At 38.0% G+C, this 26,258-nt stretch overlaps 1 protein-coding gene across 4 annotated transcripts in view; it reads right to left on the bottom strand.

The window, feature by feature from the left end:
• Positions 1–26,258, bottom strand: part of LOC133641588 (protein C12orf4 homolog) — a 111,051-nt gene that overhangs the window by 66,302 nt on the left and 18,491 nt on the right. For 2 of the 4 annotated variants that reach the window (XM_062035424.1, XM_062035422.1), the window contains exons 10-14: positions 23,739–23,807; positions 23,451–23,653; positions 20,491–20,548; positions 17,542–17,609; positions 12,996–13,679 (exon numbers count right to left, since the gene is read on the bottom strand). In XM_062035424.1, the coding sequence (XP_061891408.1) occupies positions 13,587–13,679; positions 17,542–17,609; positions 20,491–20,548; positions 23,451–23,653; positions 23,739–23,807 (491 nt within the window). In that variant the 3' untranslated portion in view covers positions 12,996–13,586. Of the gene's footprint in view, positions 1–12,995; positions 13,680–17,541; positions 17,610–20,490; positions 20,549–23,450; positions 23,654–23,738; positions 23,808–26,258 lie in introns of those variants that run through there. The other 2 variants (XM_062035423.1, XM_062035421.1) reach the window with 2 other exon arrangements.

Here is a 26,258-nt window from a genome sequence, read left to right as displayed (position 1 = left end):
CACTGTGGTGAAAGCCAGCTTTTTTTTATTTACGTCAGCTGGCCAAGGTTAAAACCCTTCTTTCTAGGCAACAGTTTGAGACAGTAATCCATGCCTTTATCACATCTCGGCTGGATTACTGTAACTCCTTGTATTTTGGAATTAGTCCATCCTCCCTTTCACGTCTGCAGCTGGTCCAAAGTGCAGCTGCCCGACTTTTAACTAACTCAAGAAAAATAGAGCATATTACTCCTGTTTTAGTCTCCCTCCACTGGCCGCCTGTGTCTTTTAGAGTCCATTTTAAAATGATTTTACTCGTTTTTAAATCCTTACGTGGTCTTGCCCCACCTTACCTCTCTGAGCTGCTCCACCTCTATGCCCCCACCCGGTCCCTCAGCTGATCAGCTGAGGGACCCAAATGAAAGCGCAAGCTTAGAGGGGACCGAGCCTTCTCTGTTGCGGGTCTCAAACTCTGGAACCATCACATCTCTAACCACTAGGCCACTGAGTAGGTAAAAGGAATGTTTTGATGGTGGAACGGTTGAAGTGGGTTGAAAAATGTGGGGGAAAAAGGGTGAAAATAGGATTTCGAAAACTGGGAATTCGTGGAAGTTTTTTGAACTCGGAAAAATGATAGTTTGAATGTCCAGGATGAATGGAATATGTTGAAAGTGGAATGGTTTGAATCGATTGAAAAATGTGGAAATAGTTGAAAAATGGACAATTAATCTTGAATGAAAAAAATGTCCCGAAAAACCGGGAATTCTGGGAATTTGTCAAGGGAAAGCCTACGATTCCCGAATAGGCTGAACAGTTTGAAGTTGGAACAGTCTGAAAAATCTGTAGAGGAAGAAGAATAAGAATAAATAGAAGAATTATGGTATAGAAAACCATATGTGTGAATGCTTTGGAGCAGGGGTCACCAACGCGGTGCCCGCGGGCACCAGGTAGCCCGTAAGGACCAGATGAGTAGCCCGCTGGCCTGTTCTAAAAATAGCTCAAATAGCAGCACTTACCATTGAGCTGCCTCGATTTTTTAAATTGTATTTATTTACTAGCAAGCTGGTCTCGCTTTGCCCGACATTTTTAATTCTAAGAGAGACAAAACTCAAATAGAATTTGAAAATCCAAGAAAATATTTTAAAGACTTGGTCTTCACTTGTTTAAATAAATTCATTTATTTTTTTACTTTGCTTCTTATAACTTTCAGAAAGACAATATTAGAGAAAAAAATACAACCTTAAAATGATTTTAGGATTTTTAAACACATATACCTTTTTACCTTTTAAATTCCTTCCTCTTCTTTCCTGACAATTTAAATCAATGTTCAAGTAAATTTATTTGTTTTATTGTAAAGAATAATAAATAAATTTTAATTTAATTCTTCATTTTAGCTTCTGTTTTTTCGACGAAGAATATTTGTGAAATATTTCTTCAAACTTATTATGATTAAAATTCAAAAAAATTATTCTGGCAAATCTAGAAAATCTGTAGAATCAAATTTAAATCTTATTTCAAAGTCTTTTGAATTTCTTTTAAAATTTTTGTTCTGGAAAATCTAGCAGAAATAATGATTTGTCTTTGTTAGAAATATAGCTTGGTCCAATTTGTTATATATTCTAACAAAGTGCAGATTGGATTTTAACCTATTTAAAACATGTCATCAAAATTCTGAAATGAATCTTAATCAGGAAAAATTACTAATGATGTTCCATAAATTCTTTTTTTAATTTTTTCAAAATGATTCAAATTAGCTAGTTTTTCTCTTCTTTTTTTCGGTGGAATTTTGAATTTTAAAGAGTCGAAATTGAAGATAAACTATGTTTCAAAATTTAATTGTCATTTTTTTCATGTTTTCTCCTCTTTTAAACCGTTCAATTAAGTGTAAATATCATTAATTATTAATAATAACATAGAGTTAGAGGTAAATTGAGCAAATTGGCTATTTCTGGCAATTTATTTAAGTGTTTTGAAACTGGTAGCCCTTCGCATTAATCAGTACCCAAGAAGTAGCTCTTGGTTTCAAAAAGGTTGGTGACCCCTGCTTTGGAGCATTCACACAATTAGAAAGTTAACTTAAACATAACATGTAGCATGTAACAAGTTAAAAAAAAAAGCCACATGTATTCGAGAACAGTGCCCCCTGCTGTGCAGAGGAGGACCATCCCATTGTGCACACACCAACCGCCTCACTGCAATGCAGCAGCATGAAAAAGCTGCACACTGCTCATCTTTGAGCAAATGCTCTTTTGGGAATCCGAAGTGTTGGCGACACGTTCCCCTGCAGGAAACCCCCCCTGCCAAGCCCATTAGTGAGCCAAGCCTTGACACCGTGAGATATGGCTGATAAATCATGCTGGCAGCCGTCACTGAACATATGCAGCGTGAAAAGAGTTGGATCAGTGTGACACTTATAACCGCTTCCTGTAAGAACATGTCTACTTCAATTGTCGTAATAGTCACAAAACTACCACTGACAGGGTTCACCTGGATGCACGTTTACCTTAACTCTCTTATACTGAAGTATACCAGGGGTGTCCAAAGTGCCCATGGCCCATTTTTAACACACAGGATATTATAAATTAGTAGGGGAAAAATTAATTACCTCAGGGGGTTATGTATTCCCTGGGGTTTGCCTCTTGGTGAGTTAGCAACACAACTTAAAAAGTAATGGTTGTAATTTGATAAAACTTTCAGGTAGTATTGTCCCTATACCAATATTTTGGTACCGGTACAAAAATGTATTTCGATACTTTTCTAAATAAAGGGAACCACAAAAATTGCATTATTGGCTTCATTTTAACACAAAAATCTTAGGGTACATTAAACATACACTACCGTTCAAAAGTTTGGGGTCACATTAAGATGTCCTTATTTTTGAAGGAAAAGCACTGTACTTTTCAATGAAGATAACTTTAAACTAGTCTTAACTTCAAAGAAATACACTCTATACATTGCTAATGTGGTAAATGACTATTCTAGCTGCAAATGTCTGGTTTTTGGTGCAATATCTACATAGGTGTAGATATTGCACCATTTCCAGCAACTATCACTCCAGTGTTCTAATGGTACAATGTGTTTGCTCATTGGCTCAGAAGGCTAAATGATGATTAGAAAACCCTTGTGCAATCATGTTCACACATCTGAAAACAGTTTAGCTCGTTACAGAAGCTACAAAACTGACCTTCCTTTGAGCAGATTGAGTTTCTGGAGCATCACATTTGTGGGGTCAACTAAACGCTCAAAATGGCCAGAAAAAGAGAACTTTCATCTGAAACTCGATAGTCTATTGTTGTTCTTAGAAATGAAGGATATTCCACAAAATTGTTTGGGTGACCCGAAACTTTTGAACGGTAGTGTATGTTTCTTATTGCAAGTTTGTCCTTAAATAAAATAGTGAACATACAAGACAACTTGTCTTTTAGTAGTGAGTAAACAAACAAAGGCTCCTAATTTAGCTGCTGACGTATGCAGTAACATATTGTGTCATTTATCATTCTATTATTTTGTCAACATTATTAAGGACAAGTGGTAGAAAATGAATTATTAATCTACTTGTTTATTTACTGTTAATATCTGCTTACTTTTTCTTTTAACATGTTCTATCTACACTTCTGTTAAAATGTAATAATCACTTATTCTTCTATTTGATACTTTACATTAGTTTTGGATGACACCACAAATTTAGGTATCAATCTGATACCAAGACGTTACAGGATCATACATTGGTCATATTCAAAGTCCTCATGAGTCCAGGGACACATTTCCTGATTTTATAAACATAATATAAATAAATAACAAAATGAAGGAAGATTTTGTGATGCTAAAAAATATCTATATAATCATAATAGAATCGACTAGATACGCTCCTGTACTTGGTATCATTACAGTGGATGTCAGGTGTAGATGATTCATTTTCCTCCGCATCACCGTCTGTATTCAGGATGTTTTAAAAGGATTGGGAGATTTGCACTTTTCTATATAATTTATTCACTTACTTGTGGCTCGCCATAAACACATTATAACGCAGATGGTCTGCCAGAGAATAGGAAGACAGAGCAGGGGGGGGGGGATTCGTGTTGTCAACTTAAAGTTAGCGTTAGTTTAGTGACTTCTATTTAGCAAGTAATCAAACTCTTTTTCATAAAGTGACTGGCGACAAATACAGTGAATAGACTTTTAGAGAGTCCGATATAAAAAATAATAATAATAATAATAATTCCAAAAATACAGTACAGGCCAAAAGTTTGGACACCCCTTCTCCTCATTCAATGCGTTTTTCCTTATTTTCATGACTATTTACATTGTAGATTGTCACTGAAAGCATCAAAACTAGGAATGAACACATGTGGAGTTATGTACTTAAAAAAAAAGATGAAATAACTGAAAACATGTTTTTTATTCCAGTTTCTTCAAAATAGCTTCCCTTTGCTCCGATTACTGTTTGGCACACTCTTTGCATTCTCTAGATGAGCTTCAAGCACACCTGTGAAGTGAAAACCATTTCAGGCGACTACCTCTTGAAGCTCATCGAGAGAATGCCAAGAGTGTGCAAAAATGTAATCAGAGCAAAGAGTGGCTATTTTGAATAAACTAGAATATGAAAACATGTTTTCAGTTATTTCACCTTTTTTTTGTTAAGTACATAATGTGTTCATTCATAGTTTTGATGCCTTCAGTGACAATCTACAATGTAAATAGTCATGAAAATAAGGAAAACGCATTGAATGAGAAGGTGTGTCCAAACTTTTGGCCTGTACTATATTTATACATATATAAATATGTGAGAGAGAGAGCTATGGCCTTTTTCAACATGAGTCTTTCCCCTATATAGAAAGCACTCACTCCATTTTGTTTGCAAAGTAAAACCAAAAAGACAAAAAGGACATTGTTTAAAATACTTATGTTATTTGAGGGTGCATGTAGTGTAGAGTCATCTGTATACGTAGTTATTGATGATCTTTTAACTTTAAAAAAAAAAATCATTAGTAAAAATAGAAAAGAGCAGAGGACCAAGGCAGATACTTTGGGTAACTCCGCAGTCTAATCTCCTTACATTAGAAAAGTTACCATTAAAATACACAGATTGACACCTAATAGTAAATAGGCCCATCCAACTAATTGCACAATACTTAAAACCATAAGCAGAACGATTTCTCAACAGTAAGCCGTGATCTAGAACATCGAACTCTGCACTAAAATCTTGTAAGACATCGCCAACATGTTTTTTCTCATTGGTCATATGTACAAGTGCTGTAGATGTAGAGTGAGCATCTTTGTAGGCAGGCTGAAACTCAAACCCAAGATTAAAATGGGAGAAATAGTTGAACATTTGAGAAAAAACACAAGTTTTCCCATGAACAGGTAAAATACTAACTGGTCTACTATTGGCACTACAGAAGGCTAATAACAAGAAGTCTTGATATTTTTGGGTACGAGTATCACTTTGGCTATTTTTCCAAGAACTGCTTGTTATTTTTCCACAGTGTCCAAGAGTTTTCTCCCATCATGTAGAAATATTGGACAAAAGGCGAAGTTGCAATTTTTTGCTTTACTAATATGTTTATATATCAGTTTTATTGATTTATTACAACAAAAGGTTAGCACGCTTAAGTTGTCCATTCATCGGAGAGATTGTTTTATTTATTTTTGAATATAAATTACTCAAAACATTTTTTTTAAATAGTCAGTAATATCACCAGGCTTAGTTAAAAACGTGTCATCGATTTCAATAAAGGAAAGTTCATTATTTTTGAGTTTCTTTCCATTACTCTTCCCATTGTGGATTTGATTTGAGTAATATACTTTTTTCTTCGGCTTGTTCATTTTAGTCACCTTATTTCTGAGTTTTACGGTATTTTCTCCACAAACCTGGATCGGCAGAATTTACAGCAGCTTGCTTTGATTCATCACCCTTTCTGCCATAAACAATTTTAGTTGTGAATCAAGCCAAGGTGCTGTGGTCTTTTTCTTTAGGGGTGCAGGTTTATCGGCGACTTTCTGAGGCATTTCTACAAACACAATTAGAGCATTATTGGTCTGTTTTTCTGGATGAATAATATCCCAATTTAGTGCCTTCATCTCAGGGATAAACCTTCCTGGACAAAAGATTTATAAGATCTATGTATAAGACAATTTTAGGCCCAGTCTTAGGTACTCTCACTCTTCTAACCAAGGCCATTACATTATGACCACTAATGCTAACGGGAATATATCCCAATTTAGTGCCTTCATTTCAGGGATAAACCTTCCTGGACAAAAGATTTATAAGATCTACACTACCGTTCAAAAGTTTGGGGTCAACCAAACAATTTTGTGGAATAGCCTTCATTTCTAAGAACAAGAATAGACTGTCGAGTTTCAGATGAAAGTTCTCTTTTTCTGGCCATTTTGAGCGTTTAATTGACCCCACAAATGTGATGCTCCAGAAACTCAATCTGCTCAAAGGAAGGTCAGTTTTGTAGCTTCTGTAACGAGCTAAACTGTTTTCAGATGTGTGACCATGATTGCACAAGGGTTTTCTAATCATCAATTAGCCTTCTGAGCCAATGAGCAAACACATTGTACCATTAGAACACTGGAGTGATAGTTGCTGGAAATGGGCCTCTATACACCTATGTAGATATTGCACCAAAAAGCAGACATTTGCAGCTGGAATAGTCATTTTCCACATTAGCAATGTATAGAGTGTATTTCTTTAAAGTTAAGACTAGTTTAAAGTTATCTTCATTGAAAAGTACAGTGCTTTTCCTTCAAAAATAAGGACATTTCAATGTGACCCCAAACTTTTGAACGGTAGTGTATGTATGAGACAATTTTAGGCCCAGTCTTAGGTACTCTCACTCTTCTAACCAAGGCCATCACATTATGACCACTAATGCTAACGGGAATAGATGTAGTTCTGGAAAAAAGGTCCCACACCATTAGTAAATATGACCAATGCAAGACTTAGAAAATCCTTCTGTGTTGAAAGTAATTCTAGTAGATAGGTGCATCGATAATTTGAGACAAATGACATATGTTCAGAGTAGTGACTATCCTTTCTTTTAAGGCAACCAATCAATGTTCAAATCGCCCAATAGGTATGTTTCTCTGTCAGTCACGTTCGTAAGCATAGAACATATACACTTTATTGCCAAAAGTATTTGGCCACCTGCCTTGACTCACATATGAACTTGAAGTGCCATCCTATTCCTAAACCATAGTGTTCAATATGATGTCAGTCCACCTTTTGCAGCTATTACAGCTTCTACTCTTCTGGGAAGGCTGTCCACAAGGTTGCGGAGTGTGTTTATAGGCATTTTCGACCATTCTTCCAAAAGTGCATTGGTGAGGTCACACACTGATGTTCGTCGAGAAGACCTGGCTCTCAGTCTCCGTTCTAATTCATCCCAAAAGGTGTTCTATCGGGTTCAGGTCAGGACTCTGTGCAGGCCAGTCAAGTTCATCCCCACTAGACTCTGTCATCCATGTGTTTATATACCTTGCTTTGTGCACTGGTGCACAGTCATGTTGGAAGAGGAAGGGGCCAGCTCCAAACTGTTCCCACAACGTTGGGAGCATGGAATTGTCCAAAATGTTTTGGTATCCTGGAGCATTCAAAGTTCATTTCACTGTAACTAAAGGGCCAAGCCCAACTCCAGAAAAACAACCCCACACCCTAATTCCTCCTCCACCAAATTTCACACTCAGCACATGCAGTCCGAAATGTGCCGTTCTCCTGGCAACCTCCAAACCCAGACTGGTCCATCAGATTGCCAGATGGAAAAGTGTGATTCAGTCAGTTTACATGGCCTACCACTTTGTGGCTGAGTTGCTGTTGTTCCCAAACTCTTTCCATTTTCTTATAACAAAGCCGACAGTTGACTTTGGAGGGAGGAAATTTCACAACTGGATTTGTTGCACAGGTGGCATCCTCTGACAGTTCCACGCTGGAAATCACTGATGATGTTTGTAGAAATACTCTCCATGCCTAAGTGCCTGATTTTATACACCTGTGGCCGGGCCAAGTGATTAGAACACCTGATTCTGATCATTTGGATGGGTGGCCAAATACTTTTGGCAATATAGTGTATTGTACAGTGGAGCTTGGGGGACTATAACAACAACAGCCAACAATAATTGCTTTTATGTGAGGTAGTTGAATTTGAAGCCAAAGCATTTCAACGGATAAAAACCATGCCTGATGTTAGCAGGGATATAGTTTTACACATAGATAGCTACTCCTCCTCTCTACCTTTTTCTATCCTTTCTAAAAACATTGCAGCCAGTTAAAGATATCTCAGAATCACTAATAGAACTGTCTAAATGAGTCTCAAGCCATAATATTAAAATTGTTAGTGTTGAATAAGTTGGACAGACCCTGAACTTTAAAAGGCAAACTACATATATGTAAATTAGCAATTGGCAAAAAAAAATTCAAGGCAAGTCAAGGTCACTTTTTGTTTGTTTTGTGTCCAGAATAGGAGCAGTAGTTAAATGTGTACTCAGTCTGCACAAGTCATACAGGTTAAGTGTCTGTGGATTTTCGGAGTGACTGATGAGTTTATCACGCTTTAAAAAAGGCGATGTCACCACGCTCTCTCACGGCTCTCTTTTCTTTTTAAACAAACAGCATCAGTGTAGTCCTCACTGATAGAGATCCGAGTTTCTTTAAGATATTTAGCTTTGCACAAGACTTCCAGTTTGTCCTTGAACTTCTGAATCTTCACCATTATAGATCTTGGTCTAATCATCACCATCTTCCCTTTGTTTCCCAGTCTGGTACACCGGCTCAATTTATATTTCTCGTTGTCGATTAAGTTTCTCAGATAGAACACTTTTATTCTTCCTCTCAGGTATGGTATCGTCAGGCGGCTCCTTGATACCATCAAACACCAAATTATTTAGTTGAGTCTGATCTCCGAGGTATTTTATTTTGTCAGTAACAGAGAGAAAACTGTCACACATTTTCATTATTTCAGCCTGTTAGGAGTTATGGTTATCAGCAAGTTTTCCATGTTCACTTTAATGTCATTCACTTCCTTTTGAGCCAACTTAAGGCTGGTTTTGACTTCTTGAAGTTCTCTAGCTAGTGTGTCCAATCTTGTGTTAGATGGATCAGTGGTCCCCAACCACCGGTCCGGAGACAGGTACCGGTCCGTGACGCATTTGTTACTGGGCCGCACAGAAACATGAATTAATTTATAAACTACGACATTTTTTCCAACTTAACTTTCACCTGTCCCACTAAACACACCAATAAGCTTGTTAATAGATGTATACTACCACTCCTTTGTTATAGTACATGGGACAATGCACATTATTGGACATATAAAATGCTAATGTGCCAGATTGTAGCCAAAGGCTGATTTCCATTTGCATTGCCCTGCAGGGTCATTGTATATACAGGGGTTCTTAAACTTTTTGACCTCGGACCCAACTTTTCCACGACAGAGGACCACTCCAATATTAACACTGACTTATTAATCTTACTCTTAATTTTGATTATATTCAATAATTATATCTAACCTACTTACAGTTTACTACCTTGTCAAATGACTTACAAGTATGTGTTAATGCAAGATTATATTATCAATGTAACAAATAAACCTTAGGATTAGGTCAGGCGGATTTGAAAAACAAGTAGTAACCAAATAAACATACACACTATGTTGTGCTAAAATAAATAAACTAAATTATTAATTAATACGTTTCTTAACTGAACTGTCAATAAAATTAAAGTGCAAATGTTAGTCAATACAGTTATAATTTTTGCGCTTGTATCTCCATGACATTAGCGCCACACTTCTGTTTGTTTTATACTGCCACGAGTGGTGGAAAGATTGTATTACAACTGAGTACCGCTGCTGCCTATACGGACCACAGCTGAAAAACACATACAGTACAGGCCAAAAGTTTGGACATACCTTCTCATTCAAAGTGTTTTCTTTATTTTCATGACTATTTACATAGTAGATTGTCACTGAAGGCATCAAAACTATGACACCTGTGAAGTAAAAACCATTTTAGGTGACTACCCCTGAAGCTCATCGAGAGAATGCCAAGAGTGTGCAAAGCAGTCATCAGAGCAAAGGGTGGCTATTTTGAAGAAACTAGAATACAAAACATGTTTTCAGTTATTTCACCTTTTTTTGTTAAGTACATAACTCCACATGTGTTCATTCATAGTTTTGATGCCTTCAGTGACAATCTACAATGTAAATACCGTATTTTTCGGAGTATAAGTCGCTCCGGAGTATAAGTCGCACCGGCCGAAAATGCATAATAAAGAAGGAAAAAAACATATATAAGTCGCACTGGAGTATAAGTCGCATTTTTTGGGGAAATTTATTTGATAAAAGCCAACACCAAGAATAGACATTTGAAAGGCAATTTAAAATAAATAAAGAATAATGAACAACAGGCTGAATAAGTGTACGTTATATGAGGCATAAATAACCAACTGAGAACGTGCCTGGTATGTTAACGTAACATATTATGGTAAGAGTCATTCAAATAACTATAACATATAGAACATGCTATACAATCTGTCACTCCTAATCGCTAAATCCCATGAAATCTTATACGTCTAGTCTCTTACGTGAATGAGCTAAATAATATTATTTGATATTTTACGGTAATGTGTTAATAATTTCACACATAAGTCGCTCCTGAGTATAAGTCGCACTCCCGGCCAAACTATGAAAAAAACTGCGACATATAGTCTGAAAAATACGGTAGTCATGAAAATAAAGAAAACACATTGAATGAGAAGGTGTGTCCAATCTTTTAAAGTTAAAGTTAAAGTACCAATGATTGTCACACACACACTAGGTGTTGCAAAATTCTTCTCTGCATCTGACCCATCACCCTTAAACACCCTGGGAGGTGAGGGGAGCATTGAGCAGCAGCGGTGCCCACGCCCGGGAATCCTTTTTGGTGATTTAACCCCCAATTCCAACCTGTGATGCTGAGTGCCAAGCAGGGAGGTAATGGGTCCCATTTTTATAGTCTTTGGTATGACTCGGCCGGGGTCTGAACTCACAACCTACCGATCTCAGGGCGGACACTCTAGCCTGTACTGTATATTACATTCTAGGGGGTGATCTTAGCCCAACACTGGGCCCCGGCTCTATGGTTAAGAAACACTAGTGTATGCCATCTCTTCACAAAGAGGGCTCCCACTACTTCAGCGTTATAATGAGTTGATTTTTCATGCTCATTTTTTTGGGCTGTTTCTATCTGCCACACGTGGAAAGCCGGTCTGGTAAAATAATGCATACATTAAACCGGTCCCTGGCTGAAAAAAGGTTGGGGAACCCTGTGTTAGATGACTCCAATATCAACTTAACAAAACCTTTAAAGTTGTCTTGTTGTTGCTGTAGTAATGCATTGTTTTGTTAACGTAAAAGTTAACTTTTACATGGTCCTTATTTTGCTTAGTATCAGATATAACTTTAGGAGGCATGCTGGATTACTGCACAGCGGCCGTGCAGGATGATGATGATAGTTGCACAACACAGGAAACGGAAGCTCTCAATATTATTTGCACTGCTCCGCACAGCGCTGAGCAGGTGAGTGCACAATCAGCACACAGCATCCACATTTGAGATGTAGTAGTGCCCCACAGAATCCAGGAGCACAGAATATTTTAGTTCCACAGTCCCCATGTAAAAGCGATCAGTCGCTAACGCGGGAAATGCCACCACGCTGTCCCCAGCAGCAAAGTAGAGCCGCTCCAAACCAGCCCGCCGCCAAGGCAAGTTAGTTGTAGCACTTCCGAGTGCGGGCAGATTGGCCACTGGGGCATCCTTGGTCGCAGTCGGACAGAAATTTGTTGTTGTTACAAAGTTGGATAATCGTGTTAAACATCAAATCATAAGGTTCATGCATTTTGGCATGAGCTTGCACACAGTTTTGGATGCCTCTGTTAAAAATGTTTAAACGTTTTGGATGCCTCTGTTCGTGGGGTTTTGCAGTCTGGCTACATCGAGACGTCAACACGAGGTGGACGTACTTATTTAGATGTTAAGTCAAGCTCTCAGCCAGAGGGGGAGAAGCTCCTCTAACCGTGGCCTTCGCTTATGAACACAGACGTGCGACATGCAGTGACATTAATTCTGCATTTCTTTTGCAATCTGGGAACACCTCCACAATAGAACATCTTGCATACACACTCTAAAAATAAAAGTGATAAGAGTGACTGTGGCGCAAAATGTATGCAACATTTCCACCAAAGCATATCCAATACATATTATCTAGACCAGGGGGGCCCACATGTTTTCTGCAGGCGAGCTACTTTTCAATTGACCAAGTCGAGGGGATCTACCTCATTCATATATATAATTTATATTTATTTATTTATAAAAGAGACGTTTTGTTAACAAGTTAAAGGTGTTTAATGATAATACAAGCATGTTTAACACATAGATTCCTTTCTTTCATGAAGACAAGAATATAAGTTGGTGTATTACCTGATTCTGATGACTTGCATTGATTGGAATCAGACAGTAGTGATGATAACGTCCACATTTTCATGTGGAGGAGAAAAAAAGTCCTCCTTTCTGTCCAATACCACATGAAAGTGGTTGGTTTTTGCCATCTTATTTGTCCACTTGTTTTTAAACACTTTACAAGAAATACATTGGCGGCAAACTCCGTAGTTTGCTAGCTTGTGCACGGCAGCTTTCTATGACTCTTATTTTGTTAGCGCAGGCAGGATGAAGCAGGGCTTTTTATTGTGAAGACAGGATCTGTGCAGTCGGTCTTTGGAGTTTTGACAGCAGGAGCGGCGCGAGAGTCTGTTGAAATAAAAAGTGTTTCTCGCCTTCCTGACGGTCATTTTTTCTTAATAATGATCTCGGGGCAGCCAGTGTCATCTCACAAGACCCTCGGGTGCCGTGAATGTCAATCAAGTGACAAAATTGACATGTTAGTGAAGATTGAGGATTGCTAATTTTTAGGTCTATTTTTTCAATGCCTGACTGGCGATCGACTGACACACCCTCAATGGTCGACCGGTAGCTCGCGATCGACATAATGGCCACCCCTTATCTAGACCACAACAAGTATTTTAAATGTAGATTAATAAAACCTTGAAGCTGACTATTATAATGAGTATTAACTTACATTATTTGCTAAAGAAACAATAGTTTTGTATTATATTCTTTGACCGGCGTCCTAGACCGGTTTCAACTTTGAAGGTTGCACTGTTCTCTTATTTGCAGAGTGATAATATTTACACTGCTTTGCAGTGGGATGAATTACCACGGCATTGAATGCAGCATTATAGCACGGCTCAAAACAAGCAGGAAGCTACAGATAGGCAGCTTTGAGGAAATGAACCGAAGTACATCAATTGGTTGGTTGCTGATGTCATAAAAGTATGTGTGTGAAGCTGCACCCTGGAGGTTTGAGATAATTACAACAGCTGCTTTGGCATTCAGTCGTCTTTCAGTACGATATGCAGCTTTACAGACAACACTCACAAGCAGGATTAATACATCCTCAATGTAGGTGATAATTTGTTTTCATTCTCAATAAAAAAACAAAACAATAAACATGTCAAGACATGAAGCTCACTGGATGCACCTTGAGTACAGTTTGTAGTGGGGAGCAGATACCCATCAGGGCTTTGACGTGAGCGTTAGGGTGGACGAGACGCGGAAGATCTGAGGCAGCATGTTGCTCAGCTGGTAGAACATTTCCTCTGAAATACTCTGTCAACAACAAAGACACACACAAGGCCAGTGAGAAATGAGGATGCAACGATAATAGATTTTGAGAGTGCAGTGTGATTATAGTCTGAGTAATAATCACGATTAATTTCACAAGAAAACATTTATAAAAACACAGACATTCCTTAGACATTTTGATGTGTTATTTATTACTGTTGGAAATAACAGTACAAAAGTGCAACAGTAATAAAACATTATCATTAATAAACACATTAATATTAGACTAAGGGTAATATCTTTATTGATCATGTGGGTATACATTCTAGTGTTGTTGTCATCAACTATTTATTAATTTGTAATAGTCGGTTTAATGTTGTGTTAATAATAAGTGGAATATACATAATTAGATCCCATTGTATGTGCTGTTATTCTACAAGCTACTGTTTAAATTACCTTGCCATGCCTATAGTTTATTCCACACAGACAGGAAGAAGCTATCTCTAACGTTAAATGGTCACTGAATGAAGCCTTTGACAGGAGTACCTGTCGCCGTTTGTTTGTACCAGTGTTTCTTAACCATAAGGCTGGGGCCCATTGTTCTGCTGCGAGCCCAAAACTGTTGTTTCTCAGCTGTGGTCCATATACACTACCGTTCAAAAGTTTGGGGTCACCCAAACTATTTTGTGGAATAGCCTTCATTTCTAAGAACAAGAATAGACTGTCGAGTTTCAGACGAAAGTTCTCTTTTTCTGGCCATTTTGAGCGTTAAATTGACCCCACAAATGTGATGCTCCAGAAACTCAATCTGCTCAAAGGAAGGTCAGTTTTGTAGCTTCTGTAACGAGCTAAACTGTTTTCAGATGTGTGAACATGATTGCACAAGGGTTTTCTAATCATCAATTAGCCTTCTGAGCCAATGAGCAAACACATTGTACCATTAGAACACTGGAGTGATAGTTGCTGGAAATGGGCCTCTATACACCTATGTAGATATTGCACCAAAAACCCGACATTTGCAGCTAGAATAGTCATTTACCACATTAGCAATGTATAGAGTGTATTTCTTTAAAGTTAAGACTAGTTTAAAGTTATCTTCATTGAAAAGTACAGTGCTTTTCCTTCAAAAATAAGGACATTTCAATGTGACCCCAAACTTTTGAACGGTAGTGTAGGCCGCAGCGGCACATCAGTTGTAATACACCTCTCCACCACTTGTGGCAGTAATGACAATTTCAAACAGACAGGAAAAAGTCCGGAGCTAAATTCATAAGGAAGTTTATTCGCAAAGATTATGACTAAAGTGGTGAAGCTGTATTTCCATTTGCACTTCTATTTATTGACAGTTTAGTTAAAAACATATATATTATTAATTTAGTTAGAATGTATTAATTTTAGCACTGTGTAAATTGTATTCTTTTGCAGTATTTAACTTTTATTGATTAGTTTTTGGGGTTTTTTAAGCCTTGATAATAATCTTTGTGATTAACACGTGGTTTCACATCATTTGACATGGATTTTAAACTGTAAGTAGGTTAGATATAATTATTATATATGATTGAAATCAAGACTAAGATGACCAATTCAGTGTTAATGCATGAGTGGGCCTCAGGCTGCCCTGAAAAGTTGGGCCCAGAGGTCAAAATGGTAAAGAACCCCTGGTTTACACTGAACTGACTCAATGTTAAGCTACTGACTGTAAGTGACAACTTTTACTTTGGCGTGTAAAGCTGCACCATACTGGATGTATTAAGACTCATAAGCTGCAACGTTGGCAGGTTTTGCACATGGGTGAACTCCCTGGTTATTTTTTAAGTATCCAAAATTTCCTACACGGCCAACTTCAGCTTTTTTCTGGGGGTGAGAGCAGTTTGGTTCTTTGTCCTAATGCCATTTTTAATATACTAGCATGTCTCTTGATAAGCGCTTTTAAGTAATACACAAAACTGCATCATCATATTCAGCGATTGGTGATAACAGCCTTGTGAAATTGGAGTCAAGAGGATGCTGAATGATCTATGTTAGCTACAACACACGGGATTGAGCGTCACGCCAAGCATGGCCACCAGTCAAAGGAGAATGTTAAGTATTGAATGGTGCACACAAACACAGACTCCACCGCACACCAACACAAAGCATATATATAGCCTCTTTAAATGCAACAATGTTGTTTCAGAGCAGCTATTTTCATTGCTGCCCGAGCAGGGAGCTGACAGGAAGCTGATTCAGTCAGAGCTTTTGATGCCGCCGGTTTTATCGTCTTTTGGTGTCAACGAGGCGACATGCTCTAGGCTCAGCTGTCTGCTGAATCTCACAGTCCATAGGTATAAACATTCCGCAAAGCCCCGGAATAAAACGTCATGAGGCAAGCAGGCCCAAGTGGGTTTTTGAGCCAAATGATGTGGAAACACCGCAACCTTCTAGGGACAGTTTTCTGTTAAAACGTAACAATAGAGGTGGATTTCAAAGTAAATTTACTGCAGTAAGAACAGCTGCGTTTAAATCCTGATGCCTCGCACACATGTTTGGGGATGAGTGTCTAAGCTGACATTTATCACACTGTGTAAACACAGACAACACAAACGAAGGCTCTCTAATCTATGATTCAGGGCGAGCTTTTCAAACAATTCCATTCAAAAAGGTATGTGCCGCCAAGCCGGGTGCGCCTTTAGTACACATTTTGGTTAAACTAACAGAGCTTTTGTGACAGCAAATGACTACAAGGGATTTACTTCTGCCAGGTTCACATTTGTTGTATTATATCATTGCTGTGATTACACGACGAAGCTTGGATTTATGGAACTTTAAGTCATGGTTTCTACACTGCATCTGCATGTGATCAAGAGATTGCAATTTTGTAATTTGTGTATATAGCAATTTTGCTATATACACGATGTATATACATACATATATATATATATGTGTTTATATATATATATACAGTATATATATATATATATATATATATATATATATATATACACACATATACAGTATATGTATGTATATATTTATTTATATATATGTGTATGTATATATTAGGGCTGCAACAACTAATCGATTAAATCGATTAAAATCGATTACAAAAATAGTTGCCGATTAATTTAGTCATCGATTCGTTGGATCTATGTTATGCGGATGCGCAGAGGCTTTAAAAATTTTTTATTTATTTATTTTTTTTTTTAAATAAATCTTTATTTATAAACTGCAACATTTACAAACAGCTGAGAAACAATAATCAAAATAAGTATGGTGCCAGTATGCTGTTTTTTTAAAAATAAAATGCTGGAAAGGATAGAAATGTAGTTTGTCTCTTTTATCCGATTATTCATCGATTAATCGAAATAATAATCGACAGATTAATCGATTATCAAATTAATCGTTAGTTGCAGCCCTAATATATATATATATATATATATATATATATATATATATATATATATATATATATATATACATATGTATATATATACATATATATGTGTATATATATACTGTATATACACACATACATGCATATATATATATATATATACCTACGTATATCTATATGTATATAAATGTACAGTATACATAAACATATACACACATATGTATACATACATATACACACATATATGTATACATATATAGACATTTACATATATATACATATACACATATATACACATACATATATATATATATATATATATATATACATATATACATATGGCGATTTTATTTTTTACAGTGCTTTCAAATGACTAAGTTTTTTTTTAATCAAATCACAGGGTGCTTGGTATTAATTTCGATTAATCCTGATGAAATTTGATTCATTGGTAATCTTTATTAATGACTTTGGACACCGCAGCATTGAGTAGATGGTTGTGTGACAGTTAAAAGAGACAACACAGGCACATGTCACCTTTGGCACAAGGAACTGCACAGTGCGTGATATGCCTCCATCCCACGACGCCATCTCCATCATGAAACCTGCCAATAAAAGGACAATTAACGAGTGGCCAACCCACATGCACATGATCCAATAATCATGTGCATGTAAAATACAGAGCTGTGAGGTAATGACACCTTACTGAAAATAATAATACAGATGAAAAGAAAATGCGTGGGTTCCCCTTTAAAAAGAAAAAAAGTTTTGATTTTAAGAGTGAGCAAGAGACTGGTTGGTTCAGGCAGGAGATTAGTTTGAGTTTGTACTATTGTTACTCGACAAAAAAAATTGGTACACTACCGTTCAAAATTTTGGGGTAACCCAAACAATTTTGTGGAATAGCCTTCATTTCTAAGAACAAGAATAGACTGTCGAGTTTCAGATGAAAGTTCTCTTTTTCTGGCCATTTTGAGCGTTTAATTGACCCCACAAATGTGATGCTCCAGAAACTCAATCTGCTCGAAGGAAGGTCAGTTTTGTAGCTTCTGTAACGAGCTAAACTGTTTTCAGATGTGTGAACATGATTGCACAAGGGTTTTCTAATCATCAATTAGCCTTCTGAGCCAATGAGCAAACGCATTGTACCATTAGAACACTGGAGTGATAGTTGCTGGAAATTGGCCTCTATACACCTATGTAGATATTGCACCAAAAACCAGACATTTGCAGCTAGAATAGTCATTTACCACATTAGCAATGTATAGAGTGTATTTCTTTAAAGTTAAGACTAGTTTAAAGTTATCTTCATTGAAAAGTACAGCGCTTTTCCTTCAAAAATAAGGACATTTCAATGTGACCCCAAACTTTTGAACGGTAGTGTATATAATCATAATAGTTTAGTTAATTATTATTAATGGGCAAACGGTCAAAATAGCCCCTGAGCCGCACTTGAGAAAGCCCTCCAGTCTCTAATTAGTTGCCCTCAGCTTCCTCTTGGATAAAATGTCTTCTTACCACAGCTGGCTCTAGGCTTTGTGTGGCCCCATTTTGGTCTTTGATGTTTATCATTATTACTATTAGATTCCTGGAGCCCCACAACCCCACCCTAAACCTAACACCATACCCTTACATACACACCCTTAGTATGTTTACATGCACTAAATAAATCAAGCTTCCTTGAACGCACCACAATTATGTGCTATGGGATGCAAAAGTAAAACATAGACATAACTTTTTCTGATGCTGCCACAAATAGATTTATTATATTTTTATATTGCTTCTATTACCTCATCGTGGTTCCAAATGTTAATGCTGTGCGTGAATGCATAAATGGTACCTTTAAAGATGGTATGACGTCTGTGTCGAGTGAACAGTTAAGTGTTCCATGCTGGGTTTGCCGCAACAAGAAGGAACCATTTTGCATTTTTGCAAGGGGGTGTAGGTTGTGTTACACATGAACATCTTTTTATTGAACTTTGACTGGAAGATTTATTTTATCCGGTCTGTGTTGGCCCTGGTATGAGGGGGATACTTGTCCGGGGTGTATCCTGCCTTCCGCCCGAAAGCAGTCCCCGAAGGGAGACAAGCAGTAAAAAATGAATGGATGGATGAATGAACTTTTACAACCTATTTTATAACTGACTGATTTAAATGAAAGAAAATAATATTAAAATATTTCCTAAGCCTGTACCATGATCATTGTGACGTGTTTATGTGACAGGCCAGCCCTGCTTCTTACCATGGCCGCTAAGCACATGCCAAGAAAGAAATAGAGGAGATCCTTTTCCATTGTTGTCTTGTTACAACTTATGACTAATGTGTTTAACGCAACGTGATTTTTACAGTTTCACCAAAATGATCACAATGTTTTTTAAAGTAGAAAACTGATTGTGCCAAATCCGATTGCGTCAAGTCTAGCTGGACTGAGCGATCATTAGTGTGTAGTGGAAAAGCTGGATCGTCTAAATGAATTTAATAACAAACACATACAATACAGGCCAAAAGTTTGGACACACCTTCTCCTCATTCAATGCGTTTTCTTTATTTTCATGACTATTTACATTGTAGATTGTCACTGAAGGCATCAAAACTATGAATGAACACATGTGGAGTTATGTACTTAACAAAAAAGGTGAAATAACTGAAAACATGTTCTAGTTTCTTCAAAATAGCCACCCTTTTCTCTGATTACTGTTTTGCACACTCTTGGCATTCTGTCGATGAGCTTAAAGAGGCATTAAAACTAAAAAAATGGGTTTCACTTCACATCGAGAGAATGCCAAGAGTGTGCAAAGCAGTAATCAGAGCAAAGGGTGGCTATTTTGAAAAAAAACTAGAATATAAAACATGTTTCAGTTATTTCACCTTTTTTTGTTAAGTACATAACTCCACATGTGTTCATTCATAGTTTTGATGCCTTCAGTGACAATCTACAATGTAAATAGTCATGAAAATAAAGAAAAGGCATTGAATGAGAAGTTGTGTTCAAACTTTTGGCCTGTACTGTAAATACAATGTTTTAATTTTAGAAATTGCTGTTGTATTTTTTAAACCATACTGTAATTGTTTAATTTACCGTATACATGCATATTTCATTATCAAGAGTTGTAATCTAAATGCGCCAAATATGTGGTATTATTTTGATATTTAAAGATGCTTTTATTTTGAAGTGACATTTACCGGAAGTGTTGCTGTGCTGCTATCCCACTTTGGTTCAGTTGACACAGCAGAAAAGACAAACTTTCCAGCTACGTTTACAGCTGTCCAATTACTTCATATAGCATGCAGCCAACAAGGTAAACTACTTTATGTTACTTATATCTTTATTTTATACTATTTGTGTTATGCCGTGCATGTCAAATGTAAAAAACAATACTTATTTAGCTGAGACTGTCATTACTGTTTTACTTAATTTGAATGGTGGATTTGAAGAATAAATAAAGCCACTTGTGTCTGTACGTGCTTGGAGGGAGGAACACATACCTTTCACACATTTGAACACCAGCTCAGCTCTCTTCAAACACCAGGGTATGGTCATCTCCTGTCAGGAAAGGACAAAACACACATGAATTCACAAGTAAAACAGGATTAATGTCTCTTAATCATATGAGGAAAGTGAATAATTTCATGTTTTGAGTACATTAGGTCAGACGAAGACTGAAATATTAATAAAATGTTTAATGTATCCTAACTATGTGAATAATTTTGATTATGTTCTAAATCGAGAAGAGTGGTTGAAAGAGCAATTAGGGCAACCATAGTTGACTTGAGTACATTTCCCCAAGGTGTCAGTTATTATTAACCAGCAGGGGTAAGAATCGTACTAATTACATGACACAGACATGAGCGAGCATACTGTCGGCGTTGACTTTGTGGAGGAATTCCGTCTGCCAATGTCATAATTATGATCGTAATTGCTGCTCATTAATTCAGTCATGGGTGAGCTGTAGCCCATACAAGCTGCCTGTGGGGAAAGGGGTGGAGTACACCATTGATGTGTCACCCGTCAATCACAACACATGCAGACAAACTACCATTCACACATAGTTTTGCACTAAGCCTCCTAAAGCTAACAAGCATTTTTTGGATTATCATTTATTGTATTATGCAGTGTAGCGGTTATATCAACAACTGATAGGGGGTGTCATTTCACTAATGATATGACACATCTATGTTGGCGTGCTAGGCTCACGTCCACTTTTTCCAAGCGTGCTGGGGCCATCGAAGTGTACCAAGCTTGCATACAGACTACAGCTTGGATTATGCTAAAGCAGGGGTGTCAAACTTTTAGCTCAGGGGCCGCGTGGAGGAAAAGCTGTGCACACGCGGGCCGGACTATTAAAATCATGGCATTAAAACTAAAAAATAAAGACAACTTCAGATTGTTTTCTTTGTCTTACTTTGGTCAAAAATAGAACAAACCCATTCTGAAAATATTACAATAAAAATATAGAAAAAAAATACCGGCAGCGGTAAAGTTTAGATCCATGAAGGAGAGAAGAAAGTGAATGAATGTTTATAAGTGAATACATTTAAAATGTTTTCTTTTGTATTATTTTTTTTAATGTTTTAAAGGCCTACTGAAAGCCACTACTACCGACCACGCAGTCTGATAGTTTATATATCAATGATGAAATCTTAACATTGCAACACATGCCAATACGGCCGGGTTAGCTTATAAAGTGCAATTTTAAAGTTCCTGCCACACTTCCGGTTGAAAAACTCCTTTGGATATGATTTATGCGCGTGACGTCACAAAATCCACGGAAGTGGTTGGACCCCATCTGACCCGATATAAAAACCTCTTGTTTTCTTCGACAAAATTCCACAGTATTCTGGACATCTGTGTTGGTGAATCTTTTGCAATTTGTTTAATGAACAATGGAGGCTGCAAAGAAGAACGTTGTAGGTGGGATCGATCGGTGTATTAGCGGCTAAGTACAATACTTACAGCAACACAACAAGGACTACTTACTACGCCTAGCCGATGCTTGCCGCCAAACCCACGGATGAAGTCCTTCGTCGCGCCGTCGATCGCTGGAACGCAGGTGAGCACGGCTGTTGATGGGAAGATGAGGGCTGGCTGCCGTAGGTGGAGCGCTAATGTTTTTATCATAGTTCTGTGAGGTCCGGTTGCTAAGTTGCTAAATTAGCCTTAGCGTCGTTAGCAACAGCATTGTTAAGGCTGAGAATTTTTAACCGTGTAGTTACATGTACATGGTTTAATAGTGAATTAGTGAAGTGAATTACATTTATATAGCGCTTTTTCTCAAGTGACTCAAAGCGCTTTACATAGTGAAACCCAATATCTAAGTTACATTCAAACCAGTGTGGGTGGCACTGGGAGCAGGTGGGTAAAGTGTCTTGCCCAAGGACACAACGGCAGTGACTAGGATGGCGGAAGCGGGGATCGAACCTGCAACCCTCAAGTTGCTGGCACGGCCGCTCTACCAACCGAGCTATACCGCCCCGAATAGTATTGTTGATCTTCTGTCTATCCTTCCAGTCAGGGGTTTATTTATTTTGTTTCTATCTTCATTTGAGAATGATGCTATCCCATTAGCTCAGTAGCTAAGTGTGTCACCGATGTATTGTCGTGGAGATAAAAGTCACTTTAAATGTCCATTTCGCGTTCTCGACTCTCATTTTCAAGAGGATACAGTATCCGAGGTGGTTTAAAATACAAATCCGTGATCCACAATAGAAAAAGGAGAGAGTGTGGAATCCAATGAGCCAGCTTGTACCTAAGTTACGGTCAGAGCGAAAAAAGATACGTCCTGCACTGCCTCTCTAGTCCTTCACTGTAACGTTCCTCATCTACGAATCTTTCATCCTCGCTCAAATTAATGGGGTAATCGTCGCTTTGTCGCTCCGAATCTCTCTCGCTCCATTGTAAACAAAGGAAAATTGTGAGGAATATTACCTCCTGTGGCGTCACGCTACTTCCGGTACAGGCAAAGCTTTTTTTATCAGCGAGCAAAAGTTGCGAACTTTATCGTCGATTTTCTCTACTAAAATCTTTCAGCAAAAATATGGCAATATCGCGAAATGATCAAGTATGACACATAGAATGGATCTGCTATTCCCGTTTATATAAAAAAAATTCATTTCAGTAGGCCTTTAAGTTTATGACAACCTTTTTCCAAAACACAATATAGAATGTGAGATATAACAAAATAATGTTTACATTTAACATTTGTTTTCAAAACGGTTACAAAAAAGTGGGACCCCAAAAATTTACTGTGGGACCCCATTTTTATGACTTGATGGGGTCCCCGGGACCAACAATGATGGAGTATGGAAGCGTGCAAAACAGTTGTTTATTACGCTCAATATTTTGCTGTACGAAATCCAAGATAGTACATATGGTAAAAAGTATAAGGTAAAAAAAGCCTAGTGATGACTTTAGAAAACATGTTTATGGTACTTGCAGTTTCGATTACCTCTGACATGTCGTGCACCAGCAGCAGCGGAACAGTGATGGTGGTGACATCATGAGTGCAGCAGACTTTCAGAATGTTTCTCAGGCCCATGATGGCCGGGTCCCTGGCCGTGATGTTCCCTGAACGCACGTTGTCGTCCACACACAGGTGGAAGACAACTTGGACCTCGGACAGGTTGGAATGCCGCGAGACGTAGAACTCGCCTTGACGAATGGACAGCAGTGTGTGAGAGGAATGATAAAGTTTGGTCAGAAAGTGGCACAACTGAAAAAAATCAACACGAATTACCTGGTGATATATTTGACGGATTTCTTTCTACATTTTTACTTTTGTCATCGCTTCCATTCTTTGAGATTTCTGCAAGGACACAGATATGAGGACAAGGATTTAAGTCAACAGATTTCACCAATAAAACACAAATGAAGCACTTTTTTTTAGTTTTCAATAATATACATGCTTGCATTTTTGAGCTTGTCGTAACCTCAAGATGCAGAGACAGCAGGTGACATGCAGGTAAGAAAAAGCTTAAATAAACTGGGAAAAATAACAAAAGTTAGCAAACAGCAGTTTAGTGCAGACTGCAGAGCATGTAGCGGCAGCAAGGTACTGCAGCACAAACGCAAACATTCGCCATGTCCCAATTGGGCGGCCGCTTCCTTTGCAGTGTGCATGTGTGAGGTGCTGACATTGTAGAGTGCAAGGGCTATTCCAATTCGAAAAAGCTCCAAGAGTTCTTTGAATCCGGTCGACAGATATGTCAAACATGTTGAGGATCCTTTGCAACAGTCCATATCCCAAGATTTTCTGCGTCCCCAGCTCTGAAAAAATATTTTCAACATGGTGGCGCTATGCGGAGAGGAATGAGCGACTTTAAAATGTAAGTGTAGCTTTATAATTTCCTTTAAATAATCTAAAACCAGACATCTAAAGCTTGGCGTGACAGTAGAACTTTTAATTTGTGTTAAAAAAATGAGACCTCGATTATCGTAATGTTGAGCGACCTCCATGCTGTGCGTTGCTCTTTTCACCCTGAGATATAGCCTCATAGCGGGCTTTGCAGACAACGACATGCATGGAGCTTTTTTCAGCGTTTGGAAGTAAAGCCTTACATATTCTTTCAATTACTAGATCTAAAAAGGTAGAAGTATGTCTTATAGGGTTGATACCAATATTTTGGTACCGGTACCAAAATGTATTTTGATACTTTTCTAAATAAAGGGGACCACAAAAAATAGCAAAAGCTTTATTTTAACAAAAAAATCGTACGGTACATTAAAAATGTGTTTCTTATTGCAATCAAAGAACCATTTTGTCCTTAAATAAAATAGTGAACATACTAGACAACTTGTCTTTTAGTAGTAAGCAAACAAAGGCTCCTAATTAGTCTGCTGACATATGCAGTAACATTTTGTGTCATTTCTCATTCTATTATTTTTGCCAAAATTATTAAAGACAAGCTGTAAAAATGGATTATTAATCCACTTGTTCCTTTACTGTTAATATCTGCTTATTTTCTGTTTTAAAATATTCTATCTACACTTTTGTTCAAATGTAATAAACATTTCTGTTGTTTGATACTTTACATTAGTTTTGGATGAAACCACTACTTTGTATCGATCCGATACCAAGTAGTTACAGGATCATACATTGGTCATATTCAAAGTCCTCATGGGTCCAGGGATGTATTTCCTAAGTGTATAAATATAATATGATTTTTTTTTTAAAAAGGAGAAAAGATTTTGTGAGGATAAAAAATATACATGTAATCATAGTAGTATCGACTAGATACACTGTTGAACTTGGTATCATTACAGTGGATGTCAGGTGTAGAGCCACCCACGGCATTTGTTTACATTCAAGCGCGCTAGCTTTTGTTCGCGGTGACGCCGGTGAGCTATTGTATCCTCCTACGGTGTGTGGGGAATAGAGATGCGCGGATAGGCAATTACTTCATCCGCATCCGCATCACAAAAGTCGTCATCCACCCGCCATCCAACCGAACTAACATTTTATCAAAGCCACAACCGCCCGCCACCCGCTCGTTGTTATATATATAATATAGACCAGGGGTCGCACCCTTACAGCAATAATTAGAGCGTGCTGTGATGGTACTGCCTTTATTACCCTCTACAACATGTACAGACAGCGTGTCAGCCCAGTCACATGTGTGCGGCTTCTGCTTGCACACGTAAGTGACAGCAAGGCATACTTGGTCCACAGCCATACAGGTGGCCGTATAAAACAACTTTAACACTCTTAATATGTGCCACACTGTGAACCCACACCAAACAAGAATGACAAACACATTTCGGGAGAACATCCGCACCATGAGACAACATAAACACAACAGAACAAATACCCAGAACACCTTGCAGTCCTAACTCTTCCTGGCTGAAATATACACCCCCGTTACAACCAAACCCCGCCCCCCCTACACTGCGCCCCCACACATCAACCCCCCCACCCTCCACCCCCCTCCGTGCGTCGGTTGAGGTGGGCGGGGGGCGGGGTTTGGTGGTAGCGGGGTGTATATTTCAGCCAGGAAGAGTTAGGGCTGCAAGGTGTTCTGGGTATTTGTTCTGTTGTGTTTATGTTGTCTAAAGGTGCGGATGTTCTCCTGAAATGTGTTTGTCATTCTTGTTTGGTGTGGGTTCACAGTGTGGCACATATTAAGAGTGTTAAAGTTGTTTTATACGGCCACCGTCAGTGTAACCTGTATGGCTGTGGACCAAGTATGCCTTGCTGTCACTTACGTGTGCAAGCAGATGCTGCGTACAACATGTGGCTGGGCTAGCACGCTGGCTGTAC

This window comes from Entelurus aequoreus, linkage group LG24, assembly GCF_033978785.1.
Source record: "Entelurus aequoreus isolate RoL-2023_Sb linkage group LG24, RoL_Eaeq_v1.1, whole genome shotgun sequence".
Taxonomy (NCBI): Eukaryota; Metazoa; Chordata; class Actinopteri; order Syngnathiformes; family Syngnathidae; genus Entelurus; species Entelurus aequoreus.
The sequence above is the reverse complement of the archived record's forward strand: the minus strand, read 5'-3'. Positions and strand labels throughout refer to the sequence as shown.